The 18,270-nt window shown below is 42.1% G+C and overlaps 1 protein-coding gene and 1 long non-coding RNA gene across 8 annotated transcripts in view; one reads left to right on the top strand and one right to left on the bottom strand.

Annotated features, from left to right (window-relative positions):
• Positions 1–16,517, bottom strand: part of zc3h3 (zinc finger CCCH-type containing 3) — a 353,231-nt gene extending 336,714 nt beyond the window's left edge. For all 7 annotated transcript variants that reach the window (XR_011352501.1, XM_069922187.1, XM_069922186.1 and 4 more), the window contains exons 1-2: positions 16,409–16,517; positions 10,502–12,140 (exon numbers count right to left, since the gene is read on the bottom strand). Coding sequence is in view for 6 of the 7 variants with exons in the window: in XM_069922187.1 (XP_069778288.1) it covers positions 10,502–12,140; positions 16,409–16,454 (1,685 nt within the window). In the remaining variant the exon portion in view is untranslated. The remainder of the gene's footprint in view (positions 1–10,501; positions 12,141–16,408) is intronic.
• Positions 16,518–16,539: 22 nt separating this feature from the next.
• On the top strand, positions 16,540–17,301 carry LOC138755724 (uncharacterized). Its single transcript, XR_011352502.1, has 2 exons — positions 16,540–16,674; positions 17,113–17,301. It is a non-coding gene; the product is annotated as an uncharacterized lncRNA (long non-coding RNA).
• Positions 17,302–18,270: the final 969 nt, after the last annotated feature.

Here is an 18,270-nt window from a genome sequence, read left to right as displayed (position 1 = left end):
TCTTCAGAACGTGGAGACTCATCGCGGTCACCAAATGTAGCATGCTAGATGTGAGCGAATGAACAGACTGTGAGCTCTGAAGTCACAGCAGGAATCTTTATTTAAACTTCGCATGCTAGCTTTTCAGCTGTGCAGCTAGACCGCACTGATGCAAGCACGCATGCCAACTTCCATTGAGGAATAGAAGAGACGGGAACGCAATGCCATCTCTGCCGCGACTGCCCCGCTGACTCCGCGTAACAAGTGGGGCCGGTTTGTCTCAGATTTGTGGATTGCCATGTTTTAATTTTTGAAAAATCTTTTTGAGGTATTTACATAGGTAATGTTTGGAAAAGGCATTTTTTTTCACGAAAATATTCATCTTTATACAGTAAACTCTTCCAACTAAAGAAATCGGCAAATTATCAATTTTTTCAAACCTTCCTCAATCTTTTTAAGTAATGATAATGAGATTTTTTGCTTTTAGTAAAATAAGCATAGGTTAACATAGAACTGAATAAAATAGGAAAGCAGAAGAATTTATATATTAGTGGAAACAGAAATTGATGGTTGCTGACAAGGAGACACCACTATTGAAACACTTGCTTAATATTTGGAATAAAATAATTTATGATATTGGTGTAAGAGGGTCTATATCAGGGGTCACCAACACGGTGCCCACGAGCACCAGGTTGCCCGCAGGGACCACGAGTCGCTCATGGGCCTGTTCTAAGTATAGCATTAGTCACCAATGACCTCCGTCTAATAATTTATTTAATTGTGTTGCTATTCTTTTTGAGAGACTGCAGCGCGAGTTGGGCGGACGGGAGACCGGCAGTGTGAGTCTGGCAGTGGGGGGGGGGGGGGGGGGGGGGAAAATCGGCAGTGTGAGTCGGGTGGGCAGGAGACCAGCAGTGCGAGTCAGGCTGGCGAAGGGGAGAAACCGGCAGCACAAGTCGGGCCGGCGAGGGGAGGGAGGGGGGAGACCGGCAGTGCAAGTCGGGCCAGCAATGGCGGGGGGGGGGGGGAGGGGAAGGAGGGAGACAGCAGCAAGCTGGAAGGGGGTGTGGGTGGATACGGCAGCACAATTCGGGTGGGTTTAAATCTGGCTTTCCAAAATCTGGAAAAATCCAAAATTCGGAATACACTGTCCCCCAAGGGCTCCAGATAAAGGATTGTGTACCTGTATAAATTTTTTTTTTTTTTTAATTAAAATGTTTAATATACATGAACTCTGATCTAATCTGGTTCAATGGTCAGTACTGTGCGCATGACAACCCTCAGCATTTGCTGAATAAGCTAGCGGGCACTGCGAAGATGACGAGCTAAATGCGGCAAAGCGGCACAATATGGAGAGACACTTCAGTACATGTCACAAAAGCTACCATGCTAACTACCCACCGGGCAGCGCACTACGGGCAGAAAAAGACCACGACTTAAAGGTAGCTTTTGGCAAACAGCAGTCTTTCTTCACAAGGCCTGTGAAAAACTCCCAAAAAACAACCGAAGCCTCATTCAGAGCTACACATTTTTGATAAAGAAGAAGGCATTTTCAGATGGGGAAGTTTTCAAAGAAGCAATGATGATAATTGCAAACACTGTGTTTAAAGACGAGAAGAATGAAGCCAATGTAATATCCACTCTCTCCGATCTCCAACTGGGGGCAAGTACAATGGTTAGAAGAGTTTTGGCTATGTCCGGAAACTTGGTATAAGCACAGCAGCTATGAAGGTTGCCAGCCTGTTTGGTTCAACCTATCTCTGTGATTTTGACACGAACTTCATCAAGAACAAACACAGCACACGCTTCACTGAAACACTCACTCAGAGTTGCAGTGTCAAGTCACACCCTAGATTACAGTACACTGGTGAGCAACATCCAATGTCAGGCTTCCCACCAACAGCACATGGCAGTGCCATAGCAAAGTTAAATTCTGTTGGAGTTGATAAGTTTTTATATTAAATTACGCATCTTTTAATGTTTATTTTTACTGACTCCAACAAATTCAAATCTTGAAAAATTGTGAAAAATGTGTTTGTAAAGTGTGACAGATATGATGATTTTGTTAAAAATGCTGCAGATTTGGTGATTAGTAAAAAATGTGATGATTTATTTAAAAATCTGAAACTTATACAAATTGATAACTTATACAAACATGGTACATAGTTCATGATTTGTTAAAAATTGTTAGAGTTAGTGGCTAGTAAAAATGGGATATGATCATTTCCTATGAAATGTTGCAGAAGTGATCATTTGAAAATGAAACAGTTGCAGAGATTAATAGATATAAAATGTTGCATGTTGAAACATATCTGTTTCCTACCTTGTTAAATCATTGTTAATAATTATTGTGAGGAATCATTAACATGATCAGTGTCTTCACATAGATGAATATCATTAATAATAATATAATTAAAGGTAAACCGTGCAACTTTGTTATTTCAGAAGTGTGTACTAAACTGGTGGGCAACTAAAGCGGCATCATCTGCAAAGAGTAGTTCACGGACAAGTTTCTCTTGTGTCTTAGTGTGAGCTTGCAGGCGCCTCAGATTGAAGAGACTGCCATCCGTGCGGTACCGGATGTAAACAGCGTCTTCATTGTTGGGGTCTTTCATGGCTTGGTTCAGCATCATGCTGAAGAAGATTGAAAAGAGGGTTGGTGCGCTTTAGTTGCCCATTCAGAGCCAGCTCTTCAGCGCTTGACGTCCTGCTTTGCGGAAACTGCCAAAATGTTTGGCCTGGAAGTCAGCCTGAAGAAAACTGAGGTCCTCCATCAGCCAGCTCCCCACCATGACTACCAGCCCCCCCACATCTCCATCGGGCACACAAAACTCAAAACGGTCAACCAGTTTACCTATCTCGGCTGCACCATTTCATCAGATGCAAGGATCGACAATGAGATAGACAACAGACTCGCCAAGGCAAATAGCGCCTTTGGAAGACTACACAAAAGAGTCTGGAAAAACAACCAACTGAAAAACCTCACAAAGATAAGCGTATACAGAGCCGTTGTCATACCCACACTCCTGTTCGGCTCCGAATCATGGGTCCTCTACCGGCACCACCTACGGCTCCTAGAACGCTTCCACCAGCGTTGTCTCCGCTCCATCCTCAACATCCATTGGAGCGCTCACACCCCTAACGTCGAGGTACTCGAGATGGCAGAGGTCGACAGCATCGAGTCCACGCTGCTGAAGATCCAGCTGCGCTGGATGGGTCACGTCTCCAGAATGGAGGACCATCGCCTTCCCAAGATCGTATTATATGGCGAGCTCTCCACTGGCCACCGTGACAGAGGTGCACCAAAGAAAAGGTACAAGGACTGCCTAAAGAAATCTCTTGGTGCCTGCCACATTGACCACCGCCAGTGGGCTGATAACGCCTCAAACCGTGCATCTTGGCGCCTCACAGTTTGGCGGGCAGCAGCCTCCTTTGAAGAAGACCGCAGAGCCCATCTCACTGACAAAAGGCAAAGGAGGAAAAACCCAACACCCAACCCCAACCAACCAATTTTCCCTTGCAACCGCTGCAATCGTGTCTGCCTGTCCCGCATCGGACTGGTCAGCCACAAACGAGCCTGCAGCTGACGTGGACTTTTTACCCCCTCCATAAATCTTCGTCCGCGAAGCCAAGCCAAAGAAGACTAAACTGGTAGCTCTTCGTATTACTCAGTACCCTTGAAGAAGCTCGCAACTTCAAAAAGGTTGGTGTCCCCTCGTCTAAAATGCCATTGATCCAAAATCCCCTTAGAACTTTTTGAAGGGATAATCAGTTTTTGAATATCTGGTTTTGTAAGGGGATTGTAAATGTCAAAGATTGCTATGATAAGAGTCAATTAATGTATTTGAGCAACTGAGGTACAAAAATGCTATACCGCATAAAACTCTTTTTTGTTATTTTCCAATTAAGAGCATATTTGAGCTTGACGGACTATGTTTTTTATCTGGTTGTTCTGAAGCAGAACTTCTTATTCGGAGAAGTAAATTTTTAAACAATTCTTCTATGATATATTCATTATTACAAGCTGGAACTCCCAAACAAGGACTTCATAGATCTAGACAAGGATGGGAAACAGATTTAAATATTACAACTGATGAACAAATATGGGAAGATTTATGTTGAGATTGTACTAATGTAAGATATAGACTAGCTCAATATATTTTTTTTTAATATCAGCTATACCTTACACCACAGAAGTTTAATAGACTGATATCAGATATATCAGATCAATGCTTAAGGTGTTTTGAAAATGCAGGATCTTCATACATTCAACTTGGTCTTGCCCCAATGTAAGGCCCTTTTGGGAAGATTTATGGAATTTTTTTGGAACAAGTTTCAGGAATCGTCTTTCCACAAAGTCCTGATTTATTTTTATTAGGAAATATTGAAGGTACCAGACCCAAATTAAAATTATCAATTTATCAAATGGAATTTGTTAAATTATCGTTAACAATAGTGAGGAAATGCATACATCTTTGGGTATGCCAAGGTGGCAAAAGAAATTCAAAGTTGTATCCCTTTGAAAAAAAAATGTACAATTTGAGGAACAAGTATCATACTTTGTTTTTGCAAATTTTGTGCCTGTACACTTTGTGCCTATACACCCAAATATGGGATTAAATTTGTAATTACATCCTTTCTATGCCTTTAGACCTGCGAGATTCTCCTGAGTGTTTATGAAGAATTTGGAGATATGTGCTGGACGACACCTCTCTCTCTGCAATCCAAAAACTTTTTTCTTTCTTTTTATTACTTTTTGAGGGGGGAGGTTAAGAGGGAGGGGATTTTGACATGGGGTGAAAACCATCATGTATACAACTTTAATTTATTTTGAAATCTGTAATACGATATTAATTATGATTATTACATGTATGGAAAAAAATTATATAATTTTTTTAATTGCAAAGATGTGCAAAAACAATAGCACAATGATAACAGGGAACTTCAACCATCGAAATATGAACTAGTATACTAAAACCAAAGGACATGGATGCAGGTATTTCTATTCAAGATAACTTCCTTGATCACTGAAGAAACTGACACTGCTGGAGTTGGTTCTAAGAACTTGAGCCCAAGCCAAGCAGTTAATTTTCAGTGGGAAACATCAAATAAACTTGATCATAAAACAAAAATGTATAAAACAGATATTGAAAAAAGTTAGAGTTAAATACAGTCCATTGGAGAAGAGTAAATTTCAATATTTAGACAATAATTAGCCAATAAAATGAAGGCACTTCATCCATAGTCTGAGTGCAGTTCCATGAGGAAACAAGATAGGGAAATTATGGCCAAAAATTTATGTGGCCAAAAAATTAAAGACAAAAGAGGGAGTTCCAGCCAGTTGTGATCTGGTGTAGACACAACCATCAGGCACTACCATCTACTTTTTATCTTTTTCACTTTTTACTTATTTTTCAACCAAAGTGTAATATATTTTGCAGCTTTCCTTTTCTTTTACTCTTGTTAGCCTCAAAATGACTACAAAGAAGTGGCAAATCCAGAAAAAAAGAGAGGAAGCAACTGCTAGCCTAACAATAGAGGTTATTTCTACCCTACTGAATTGACAGAACTGCTGACTTCAAGGCTACTTTTTGCCTGTTTAAAGTCAAAAATCGATGAAATCCAGATGTTACTGAGGGAGCACAGTCACCATTTCTCATCTCTGGAACACGTTTCTGAAAACCTAAGCCAATGTGCTACTGAACGAGATGTCTACTCCAGCTTATGTGAAAGTAACTCGAAGTTAACGACTAAAGTTGTTTATCTGGAGAGCCAGGTCATACGACAGAATCTGCATATCTTTAGTTGCTCTATTGAAGAGCAACTTACAAAATTCTTCCCCAATTTATTATGTGAGGTTTTCAGGAAGGAGAGACTCCCATCCCCACTGGAGATCACTAGAGTTCACTGCTCTTTAGTACCTAAACCAGGTCCGGATCAGAGACCACACTCAATCATCATTCATCTGCATCATTATCAGATAAAGGACACTCTGATCACAGGGACCCAGTGGAGAGGGAAACTGGAATACAGTGGTCAACAGATTTGTGTCGTGGAAGATTATACTCCCGAAGTAATGAATCAGCAAGCTGAGTACAAGGAAGCAATTTTGAAATTATACAACCGAGGATTTAAGTCCTTGCTGTATCCTGCATGTATCCGTATCACACTCTCCAGCAGATACAAAAAGTGGTTGTATTCCGTTGTGGAGGCACAGAATTATACAGACAGTATCCCTTCCACATCGCACCCATAGTTAATATCTGGTTGGTGACTGAGGCTATTTGACTTTTATTATTTAGAAGCTTTATAGCTTTTGTCATACAATATTTAGTGGCGAAGACCATCTAATCCTCTGACCATCTGGTAACACTTTATGGGGCAATATACTCATTTGGGCTGTTATTTTGAGAGTATTTTGTTTTTCTTTAAATTCTGGGATTTATTCAGTGTTTGTGGGAATAACACTGGGGAAAGTTTATACTTAGTTTTTTTTTAGTAGCAGTTTATATTCCTACTTCATAATATACTTTTTTAGAATTGAATAAGAAATTCCAAAAGTAGGTTTTTTTTATAGAATGGTTGTATTCCTGTCCAACTTGTATGTTGTTTTGGAGTGTTGAGTTTTGTTTTAATAACAATATTGGAGTCAAGATGTTATTACATAGGGCAGGAAGGGTTTTCTGGGTAAGAAATATTTAATTTGATGAGCTTTCTGCAGGGGTCTTTTGCAGCTGTCTCGTTTTTGGGTGGAGGTTGAGAGTGGGTCTTTTCAAGGTTGTTATTGCGTTAGGAGATTACACAAGTTTGTCCTGGTGCATTATTCTTATTTTAATATCTGCAGTATGCTCTGATCTTGCTCCAAGGCCATCACCTGGAATTCTGAATACATGTTTTTCAACTCACTTCTCTAACCATCGACAATGGATAACATTAAATTTTGTTAATTGGAATGTGATTTTCAAACTGCCCATTAAGTTCAAACTTGACTCACATTCCACCTTAAGCAATCCCTTCGCCATAAGTGCCCTGTGATTCATAAGTGATTGCTTAAGGTGGAATGTGAGTGGAATGGGAAGGTTGAGAACCACTACTCTAGACCCAATTGTTACTGAAATACTTTGCTTGAGAAAAATTGTCACTGGCCCATTTCCTATGAAATCGTCCACATAACGAGTCAATGAGGTATGATTAAAGTGGTTTTCAAACCTTTTTCTTTCCACTCACATACTACCTTAATCAATCCCTTACGAATCATGGAGCACTTATGGCATAGGGTTTGCTTAAGGTGGAATCTGAGTTTTTTTTTGTGGGGTGGTGCAGTTTGAAAACCACCGGTTTAATCCATCCCGTTAAAAGAAGGAAAAATCTTTCTCATTTTAAACAACTTAAAACAGCATTTGCTATGGCATGGTTAAGGGGCAGCATTTTCACTCCAATTTTCAGACAAAAGCTGAGTTTCTCCTGTACATTTGTGTATTGCATGACAATCAGGGTCTGTAGGCTTTCCAATTCATTTTTTTGTTCCAAGAAGCACCTTGGATATTTTGTAATTCCAAATGCTCTACAAAAATACTTCCCAAGTAGAACAACAATTTCTAAAATAAGAAAGTGTACACAAGTGGAATCTGACATGGGGAACCTCATGCTTCACAGAAGATTTACTGCATTATGGACTATTAGACTATTATAGATCAACCAAACATAATTAACAAGTCCACGTTATGAGAGTTTTAGTAAAATTGAGTCCAAATAACATTTGCCTGATGAACTCCATAGGGTATCATCATCAAATATGCTTATGTTTTGGTGAAAGATATCCTTCAGGACAAGTCAACTAGAATGATGTGCACAGAGAACCCCTCCACATAGCTTTATGGCTAAAAGGGATGGATTCTCTTTGGATTTTCCAAACAAGCTGTCTTTTAACAGAATAAGTCATTACCAGAATTTTTAAACAAACATTGAGATTTTGTTTGATTGACAATGAAAATGCCCCAGTTGTTCACATACAATTGAAATAACTGGCATTCAATGCGACTTTGGAGGCAGTTGTCCTGGGAATGACAGTTATCCATCTACTTTTGGAATATATACTTGTAAAGAACTTTAGAAAATAATGCAATGGTCATTGTCAAGATTCAATCCACCCATTAAGTGTAAGATACTCAACTATTTCCAAGGTTATTTACCAAACAAATATTCACTACTGCTGAAACACAATCATTTTGATGGAAGATAACCTCCAGACTGCCCAAAATTAAGTGGTCTTTAAGGAGACATTTATGTCTAAATACTGCAGTCTGCAAGGCCCAGGACTGCATGCTGATGGACATTTTGAAGCTTAATGCAACTGCTAAAGGCTCCATTTTTTGGGGGGGAGCGGGGTGGGGGGGGGGGAGGAAACACTGCTCAAATCTCTCCCTGAAAAATACTGTAGCGTAAATAAAAGTTCTCAAGACTGGAGGGAGAACAAACACTTTTATTAGGTTATAACTAAAGGTAGGGTCTCACAGAAGTCTTCAGAAGGATTCTGAGTTTAGGTGGGAAACCAGGGTTATAAGTGAGCAGATGGGGGCAGAGGCAGCCATCAGCCTAACACACTACCAGTGAATCCCAGTGCACTGCACATAAATTAAAAATATCCAAGATAGGCCCACGTATGCAAAGGAAAATTTATGGATTGTCTGCAAAGGAAAACCAAGGACATCCAGGGATAAATGGAATGTCACAACTTGCAACAGCAGCATACTTAATTCTTAACATTTACAGAAAATTTAAAACATTTTGAAAATTAAAAAAAGTTCTACTTCAGGTGAATTGATTTCTGGTTCTGCAGTGTTGCTCAAACTGAAAATTCAGAACCTGCTAAAGTTTCTTAACATTATATGCAATTCCAGCATCATATTGTTATGGATTATTTAGGATTAGTAGTTCAATTTTAAGGATTACTAGCTCAGTAACTTTTCCACATACAACTACATCCATCAATTGGCATTAAATATTAGTTTAACTGACGTGAAGCAACAATTAGAAGAACAAATTCAACTGTGTTAAAAATCAAAAGCATAGTATTTGTTGTCCTCCAAATATTTAGGATAATTTAAGAATACTTTCAGTAAATTGTAAATATCAATTTACCCAAAAGCAGTTCAAACTAAAATCAGTTTGTAAGGCAGCAGATGAAAGCACAAAGAGTAACAATTTTTCAACATAAATATATTTATAACACAGAACTGTTATTTTCTTCCCAATTTATTCACTATATTAAGCTAACATTACAAGTTCCCAAAGCAGCAGATGCTTAGTTTCCCCACGCCCTCCCCCCCCCCCACCTCCCAAACACTTGTTTTTAAAGTGATAATTTGAGATTGGTTCCACTGTTTATTTAACAGTGCAAACTAAAATTTAGTGTTTAAAATAATTAGATCAGGGGTGACCAACCTTTTAATTTTACAGTTTTAATTTAGACATACAGCACAGTAACGGGCCAATTCGGCCTATGTGTCCGTGGCGCCCAATTAACCTACACTCCTGGTACGTGCACGTGGCCTGAAATGGCCTGTTACCGTGCTGTATGTCTAAATTAAAGATTAAAAATTAAAAGGTTGGCTACCCCTGAATTAGATCATTTGAATTAAATAATCTCTAATCAACAGCTTTCAACAATAGGCATCCCTTCCCTGTGAATCAGCTACCCAGGTAATGGAAAGTTGCCTTTAAGGAATTTATAAATCATTACCCAAACATTTGAGACATCGAATAAAATTCTCTCTCTCAGAATTTATATAAAAATAGATCATTTATTTTCCTATAACTTGTTTTTCTCAAAACGATGATTCAACTTCACATTAGGGGGGGTAAAAAAATCATGATATGGGCCGTTTTCTAGAAATATCCAAACCCAGTCTGGAATACAATAGCCATATGTAATATGTTCAGTTTAAAATTTATATTGTAATGAAACTTCAAGTCTCTCATTGTTTTTGCAGAACATGTTCACTAATAGATCCAGGACAAAAATATTTTTCAGAAACCAGCAATAGTTAGTGCTTAGCTGAATTGGTAAAAGATACAAGGTCAAATAGAGCTCTGGACAAATATTTCTATTAAGAGTACCTTATTTTCCCTCCCTCTATTTCAATCCAAAAATTCCCTCAACTTACTAGAACTAATTACAGTAAAAACCCTCGGTATCCAGCAGGTTTGGGATTAATTGATGCGAGACAAGAGATTTTTTCCAGTTACTTGAGATTGAGGGTTGCATGGATTGGCCAACTACAGTAACTGTTAAGGGGTGCCAGTTTTAAACTTGCATATTTTTTACCTATTTATTTTCCACGGATTTTTTGCTGGTTGCTTGAGGCTACCAGATACTTGAATTCCAGGTAAAGGGGATTTTACTGGTTTCTGGTTATTTCAAATAATAATTATGACCAATATACCTTTCAATTCATTTCACTTTATGGCTTCCCCTTCACATTTTATCAGCAAACCAACTACATCCTCAAAACAGACTTACCTCAATCTTCCATTTCTCCTGATAATCTTAGTTGTGCTCTTCATTTTGTAATGTGAAGATGCATATTCATTCAATGTCTTCTTTGGGACATCAATGGCAAATTCATCCCTTTTCAGAGATATGGTTTTCATCTGATGGCCTGAAGATCTAGCCTTGTAAGAGTCTTGTGACTTCCACTGGTACAGTGATTTGGAAGGGGAAACAGCCTGCACTGCTTTCCAACTGTACTTGTTTGATAAGGCATCTATCTTCTGATTGCTGCCAGTCTTTTTCTGTTTTCCTGCAGATCTAATTCCTGGATCTAGACTGAGTGTTGTACTATTACCTCCCAGTGCACGTTTTATAGTACTTTTAACCAACTTTGGTGAAATAGACTTTTTAGTTATCTCACTGGACCTCATGGGTTGATTTAATGGAGCAGCATTAGAAATCCAAACATATTTTGCTTTCCTACCTTTGCCCACAGAGTTGCGGAGAGGCGTGCTAGTCTTTTGTTTCCTCAGTACTTTAAGTGACAATGGGGTTTTTGATTTTAAAGAGTCACTGACCACATTCATTTGAACCTGAGAAGTACAGGGAGAAACTCTTTCTTTGCCTGTCTTCAGAGCCTCATTCTGACATCTGTGTAATGTAGTACCCATATCCAGATCTGGTCCTTTCTGCCATGTATATTTAGAATTTTTAATTGGGGAATTATGATGCAGAATTTGGTCAAGGAACCTTGAAGCATTCTGATTTTTTCTGAATTTGATGCAATCATTCTTGCTATATTCATCCAACTCAGCAATTTTATTCATCACAGTAACTCTGTGCAAATTCGATGATACTCCAGGAGTTGTGCAGACACCATCAGATGGCTCAATGGCATGCTGGAATTTACCTGCTCCCTGCGCAGTCTTATCAGCAATGGAATGATCTTTTTCCTTCTCATAGAGTTTCTGAAGCTTATGGATTAATGCTTCATTATTTGAAATAGAACTTGACTCCACACATTGGGTTTTAGTAGGACAACGCACTAGCACATTGTGACATTTGTTAAGAGCACTTTCCTTGATAGTTACTATTGCTTTGGTCTGTGCTGTCCTTTCTGGATTCTGTGTCCTTCTTTCCTCCTCTTGCTTTGATACACTTTTCATAGTAGGTCCTGTGCACGAAATAGATTTTGCGCCATTTATTCCATTCAAATTTCTTGTCATTTTCACTTTATCCAGCTTTTCCTTTAGTTTTAGCAGCTTATTATTCTTTACTTCAAGTTCAGAATTCAGGTCTAACAAAGACTGTGCTTTTGGAGTTGCTCGTAATTTTTTGTTTGACTTGCTGATTAAGTTGCCACCTTCTGTCACAGTTGCTTTCTCCATGCATTTGCCAACAGTGTTCTGCTCACATGCTTGAGTGGGCACGATGTGAGCCTGAGAAAGATTAGATGCTTGACAAGCCGTATTAACAGGTTTCTTATTTACCAGAGAGTATTTTGATCGCCATGAACTACTAGATTCTGGTCTATGATGCTGTGAAACTTTCTGTGAGTAAACAGATGAGGATTTAGGGTTTCCATTTGTCCACGAGCCTTGCCAGTGTGCACCACAACCTGTAACTGCAGGAACGTCTCCATGGACGTTCTTGTGGTTTGTTATAAGAGCTGCAGGAGTGAAGAAGAAAAAATATAAAAAAACAATTAATCACTGCCCCAAGACTTTTACTGTGGCAGAGTTGTAATTATGACATTTTCCACAACACAAAGTATCCTTAATGATCCCAGTAAGCAAACAATAATCATATTCTTGAATGTCAAAAACTTCAAATTGAATAATTAATTTTGAGAGAATTCAATGTGCTCCATCACTGTATTCCACAAGACCACATAACGTAGAGGCAGAATTACGCCCATCAACACTGCTTTGCCATTCAAATCATTCCTCTCAACCCTCTTCTTGTAATCTTTGGCACTCTTTCTAAATGCCTTGACCTCCATAGCCATCTGTGGCAACAAATTTCACAGATTCACCATTCTCTAGTTGAGTCACCAAATTTTCAAATATAGATAAAAACATTTCAAACACTCTCTCCATTTAAGTCAATGATTAATTGTGAAAATTGGTTTAGAAATTTAAACACACAATATTAATGCCTAGTTATTTACCCCCACCCCACAGCAGTAGGATCCCAAATTGTGTTCAACTCCTGAAGCAAGGCTTAGGCTCAGCATTTCATTAACCTGAGACGACCAAGAGGAGGTCTAGTTAATTTAGATATCAGCTGATCAAGAATGTTTTCAACAGACAAGAGCAGATATGCTTCAACACCAGCCTTTCAAAACACTTCGCTGTTGATGAGAGTGCCACTGATCAAATAGTTATTTAGGCAGGTTCTTGGAAGTCACCATCTTGGAAGATCTTTCTTACATAATGGTATCATGCAGAAAGCACATCAAGGCATCTACTTCCTCAGGAGTTTGCAGAGGATTAGTATGACATCAGAAACCCTGGCAAATTTCTAAGGATGTGTGGTGGAAAGTGTGCTGCATCATGGTCTGGTATAGGGACACCAATACCCGAGTGTAAATGCACACAACCCATGGTAAATCCGCAAAACCCTCCCCATCAAGAGCATCTATGGGGAATGCTGTCTACCATCAGGAAAGAGGTATAGGTGCTGCAAGACTGGCACCATCTGGTTCAGGAACAGTTGCTAACCCTCCACCATCAGACTACTTAACAATAAAGTCGATCAGGAACTCATTTAAGGACACTTACTTTTGCACTTTTTTTCTTCTTCTCTATATTGCACAGTTTACTTACACGTCTTTATTTGTCTACATGTGTACATTGCGTACAGCTTTATTGCACTACTAATAAGTGGCAATTCTGCTTCGCCTGCAGGAAAATTAAACTCAGATGTTATGTTTGTACTGACAAAGTTGAAATCTGAATCTGAGCAAGTCACCTGTTGAGGTTGACCACACTGCATAGATAATATGATCTTATATACTCCAATAAAGTGTTGAAGATGCTGATTGATCTCAGAAGCTGAGTAGGCTCAGGACTGGTCAGTCGTTGGAGGGGAGACTGCTAGGAACACCAGGTGCTGTAGGTTTCTGTGAGGGGTGGTGGACAAAGTGGTGACGCTATGTCTGCTAAAGAATTTCATGTACATTACATTCTAAATGTGGTGTTACGCGACAATAATGGAACACTTGCCTTTATCTTCTCAAATCCACATATACATCCCAAAGCATTTTTTCAAAAAGAGAATAAGCAGAGTTCCAGACAATATGCCTCTTGACATTTCTGCCAAAAAGGACAATGTCATTTATTGTCATTTACAAGTCATTCCTCATCAGACCTTTATTGTCAACTGTTAGGGGTGTACCTATAAATCAGGGGATTTAGGCCATTGATTACCAGATAATGAACCATAGGTAGGTACTCGTTGGCTGCTTAAAGCAAATGTGGCATTTTTATCTAAGGAGAAGCAAGTTGTAATAGTCAAAGCCAGGGTTTTTTTTTTTGGGGGGGATGTAATTGAAAAAAAAAACTTGCATTAATCTATGCCTAGAAAATCAGGGATTAATCAAAAATAATTATTGTGGCTTTGCAAGTGGAAGATATTCCACTTGATTGAATTTGATTGAATTTTTGAGAAGATAAAAAAGTATATTGAAGACAGTGGTTGATGTTATCAACATGGACCTCAGCAAGGGTTTTGACAAGGTCCCATATGGGTGACTAGTCCAAAGATTAGACCCTGTTGAACTCAGGACAAGTTGTCAAAACTATCCAAAAATAGACTGGTAACAAGCATCGGGTGATAATCATCAAGTTGTGCTGTGTTTGGAAGCATGTAACAAGTGCTGGGACTCCTACTGTTTGTTACATGCAACAATGATTTGGATGTGAATATAGAAGTACAATAAGTAAACTTGCAGATGATATGATTAATAGTGAGAAAGGTAATCTTCAGCTGCAGGATAATATTCATAAGTTAATAACATGAGCAGAGTAATGCAACTAATATTGGTAGGATATTACAGAGTAAAGTAGTGGTTTTCAAACTCCCCCCCCCCCCCCCCCCCCCCCCCCCCCCCCACTCACATATCGCTTTAAGTAATCCCTATGCCAATAAGTGCTCTGTGATTAGTAAAAGATTTCTTAAAGTGGAATGTGAGTGGCAAGGAAAAGTTTGAAAACCACTGGAGTGAAGGCAGGACAGATGGACCTTGGTGTACAACTCCAATAATCCCGGAAGATGGCAGCAGAGATGGGTAAGAAAACACATAGCATACTATCCTTCATAAATTAGGGCACTGTATAAGGAAGGGAGGGAGGGAGGGGAAGGGGGGAGGGAGGGAGGGAGGGGAAGGGGGGAGGGAGGGAGGGAGGGGAAGGGGGGAGGGAGGGAGGGAGGGGAAGGGGGGAGGGAGGGAGGGAGGGGAAGGGGGGAGGGAGGGAGGGAGGGGAAGGGGGGAGGGAGGGAGGGAGGGGAAGGGGGGAGGGAGGGAGGGAGGGGAAGGGGGGAGGGAGGGGAAGGGGGGAGGGAGGGGAAGGGGGGAGGGAGGGAGGGAGGGGAAGGGGGGAGGGAGGGAGGGGAAGGGGGGAGGGAGGGAGGGGAAGGGGGGAGGGAGGGAGGGGAAGGGGGGAGGGAGGGAGGGGAAGGGGGGAGGGAGGGAGGGGAAGGGGGGAGGGAGGGAGGGGAAGGGGGGAGGGAGGGAGGGGAAGGGGGAGGGAGGGAGGGGAAGGGGGGAGGGAGGGAGGGAGGGAGGGAGGGAGGGGAAGGGGGGAGGGAGGGAGGGAGGGAGGGAGGGGAAGGGGAGGGGAAGGAGGGGAAGGGGGAAAGGGGGAGGGAGGGGAAGGGGGAAAGGGGGAGGGAGGGGAAGGGGGAAAGGGGGAGGGAGGGGAAGGGGGAAAGGGGGAGGGAGGGGAAGGGGGAAAGGGGGAGGGAGGGGAAGGGGGAGGGAGGGGGAGGGAGGGGAAGGGGGAGGGAGGGGAAGGGGTAAAGGGGGAGGGGAAGGGGGAAAGGGGGAGGGGAAAGGGGGAGGGAGGGGAAGGGGGAGGGGGAGGAAGGGGGAGGGGAGGGAGGGGAAGGGAGGGGAAGGGAAGGGAGGGGAGGAGGTTTACAGTGCGAGTTCATAAAACATTGGTTTGGCCATATCTACAGAGCATACAGCTCTGGTTAGTATAGGAGGGGCATAATTACACAGGAGAATGGATGGAGAAGATTCAATTTCACAAGGACGGCTGGAATTGGGCGTTTTGCTTATACAAAATGTCGGGAAAAACGTTGATGTTCCAGAATCTGCTTTTTTTTAAAAAAAAATCAATTATTCCGAAGGAGCTGGCTTTTTTAAAAAAAAAAGAGAAAAGAGCAGAGGAGGCCGATTCCGATTATAGAAACTTGTGCGAGGCCCAGTTAGGAGACACTTCATGGAGTAAGAGGCGAAGGGGGGTGACAGCTTTCGCTTTGAATCCATTCATCTTGTGAGTGGAATGTGAAACGCTGGCCCTGAAAGGAACGCGGCAGAAGCTTTGCCTCTGATCAGACAGTGAGTTCCCGTTACTCTTGGGCATCACTCACATCTCCCCTCCGGCGATTGAGGCCGCCGCAATGCCCCCCCTCCCCCCCATCCTCATTGAACAGGACAAAGACCGAGTGGGGTGGAAGAACTCCAGGTCCCACCACCAATCCGGATCCTGGAGCTGAAGCAGGACCTCCTCGCTCTGAAATGAAACGGATGCCGCATTTCGATGAGGCCTCGGATTGACCGACTGAAGCTTTCCCGGTAATTGGGCCTGTGGGACCCAACACGTCGCCTGCGACCACCCACGTTTCGTAACAGTCAACAACGTGGCCACGACCACCATCGAGACCGAGCTTGCCGACTTCCCAGCCACACACAGCCCCGGCGCTCACCAGAAAGAAGCCGGATCTGTCTCTCCAACGCGGCCCGCTCCTCCATCCTCCCAGCTGTTCGTGACGACTCGCCTCGGCCGACGTCGTCGTCCCCCCCCAACTACGTCATCACGTCCAGTGGCAAGGTGAGTGGCATCCCCAAGGGCCAATCCAAAGCAAGGGGCCGCCTGTCGCCGGATGACCACTCACGCTTGGGATTTGACCACCGTGTGGGCGGGGAGATGAAGGTCTTCGCCAAGGCAACAGCTGCCGCGGAGAGGAAGCGGGTAGGTTGCGGATGATAGGTTGTAAAACAAACTATGGGTTACATTTTAATCCGGAAAGGGGGGAAAAAAATCCCCACCGGCAGTGAACTGGGATTCTGTGTGGTACTGATGGCTGGCTCCATACGACCCTGGTTTCTTGCCTAAACCCAGAACCCTTCTGCGACCCCCTCCCCTCAGTTATAAGCTAAGAAAGGGGTTTCTCCCTCCAGTCACGCTACAATTCTATTAGCTTGTTCCCTAAACGATGGAAGCGCTACTCAAGCCAGGACTGCTGCTGATAGACCCTCTGGACCCCCCCACCCACCCACCCAAGGAGTCCAAGGTCCCCCAGTGCTAAGGTGCTCCACCAGGTTCTCCAGACCCCGGGATCACTTAAATCTGTCAATAACTGTATTTTCAACTTTTTTTTCTGAACCCATGTTCTGTCTTCATTCACAGACCCTGAATTCTACAGGAAGGGGTAAATGCAGTCCACTGGGATTCACTGGGAGTGTGTTGTGCTGATGGTTGGCTCTGCCCCTGTACTCATGTATAATCCTGTTTTCCCGCCTAAACCCAGAACCCTTCCGAAGACCACTGTGAAACTCTCCCCATAGTTATAAGCTAATAAAAGCGTTTGTTCTTCCAGTCGTGTGAGCTTTTATTTGCGCGACACCACCACAATAAACAGAATTGACTTATCATGGAGCTCTTACCCCTTGCTGGATCATACCATTCTCCAATAACAGATTCCAAGGAAACCCCTGAAACCAGGACGGCTTCCCTCATCTCAGCGGACGTAGATGATGAAATTTACCATAGTCTTCAGTGAGCAGTACAAACTTTGGTCAATTGAGGAAAAGAGCATTTGCAATCGAAGAGCTGAGACCTGACACAAAACTCATGGTGCAGGAGATGCTCAGGGTCGACTGCTTCTGATACCTGCACCAAAGACAATAGGCATCTCGGGGAACTGGAAAAATTCCACTGGTGGCGGTGCACATCGAGATGCAGGCAAACCGGCTCCGTGTGTGACAGCCGCGGCGGCTCAGGAGGGCGCCGCCGGGTTCGGGCTCTCTCACGGCCAGGGGGACCGCACTCCACACCCTCGGCTCTATCATCCAGTCACAACAGACATGGGGGCGGGACTTGACAGCTGTCAGAAATAAAACTTCTCACACATGAGTCTCTTTAAAACTGATGACACGACAAGCTTTATTTACAAGTCTGCAGAGTTGGACTCAGCTGGTTTCTCGCCAGTTAAGCCCCAATACATACAGTGCATTGATTTTTATACCTTTATTATTTGCCCTTCCCCTTCTTATTAATACTGTTTTAATTGGTTAGTATTACAAAAACATTCTAAGTATAACTGCATTATTAATTATCACGCTCGTTACGTACGCTGTGAACTCTACATTCACTGAATTCTGTTTCTCACACTTCTTATCAATCCTTTGTCTCCTGCATGTCTCTCACTATGACCATGAAAAGATAGGTTTAAAAAAACATATTCAGCAGCTCCTTCTGTCCTTGACTGCTAGTAAACTCTCTGTCCGTTCTGGCTTCCCTGTTTATGATTAATCATCACATTTTAACTTAAGTCTTTTTAACCTA

The sequence above is a fragment of the Narcine bancroftii genome, chromosome 2, assembly GCF_036971445.1.
Source record: "Narcine bancroftii isolate sNarBan1 chromosome 2, sNarBan1.hap1, whole genome shotgun sequence".
In the NCBI taxonomy this organism is placed as follows: Eukaryota; Metazoa; Chordata; class Chondrichthyes; order Torpediniformes; family Narcinidae; genus Narcine; species Narcine bancroftii.
Note: the sequence above shows the minus strand (reverse complement) of the source record. Positions and strands in the feature narration are given on the sequence as shown.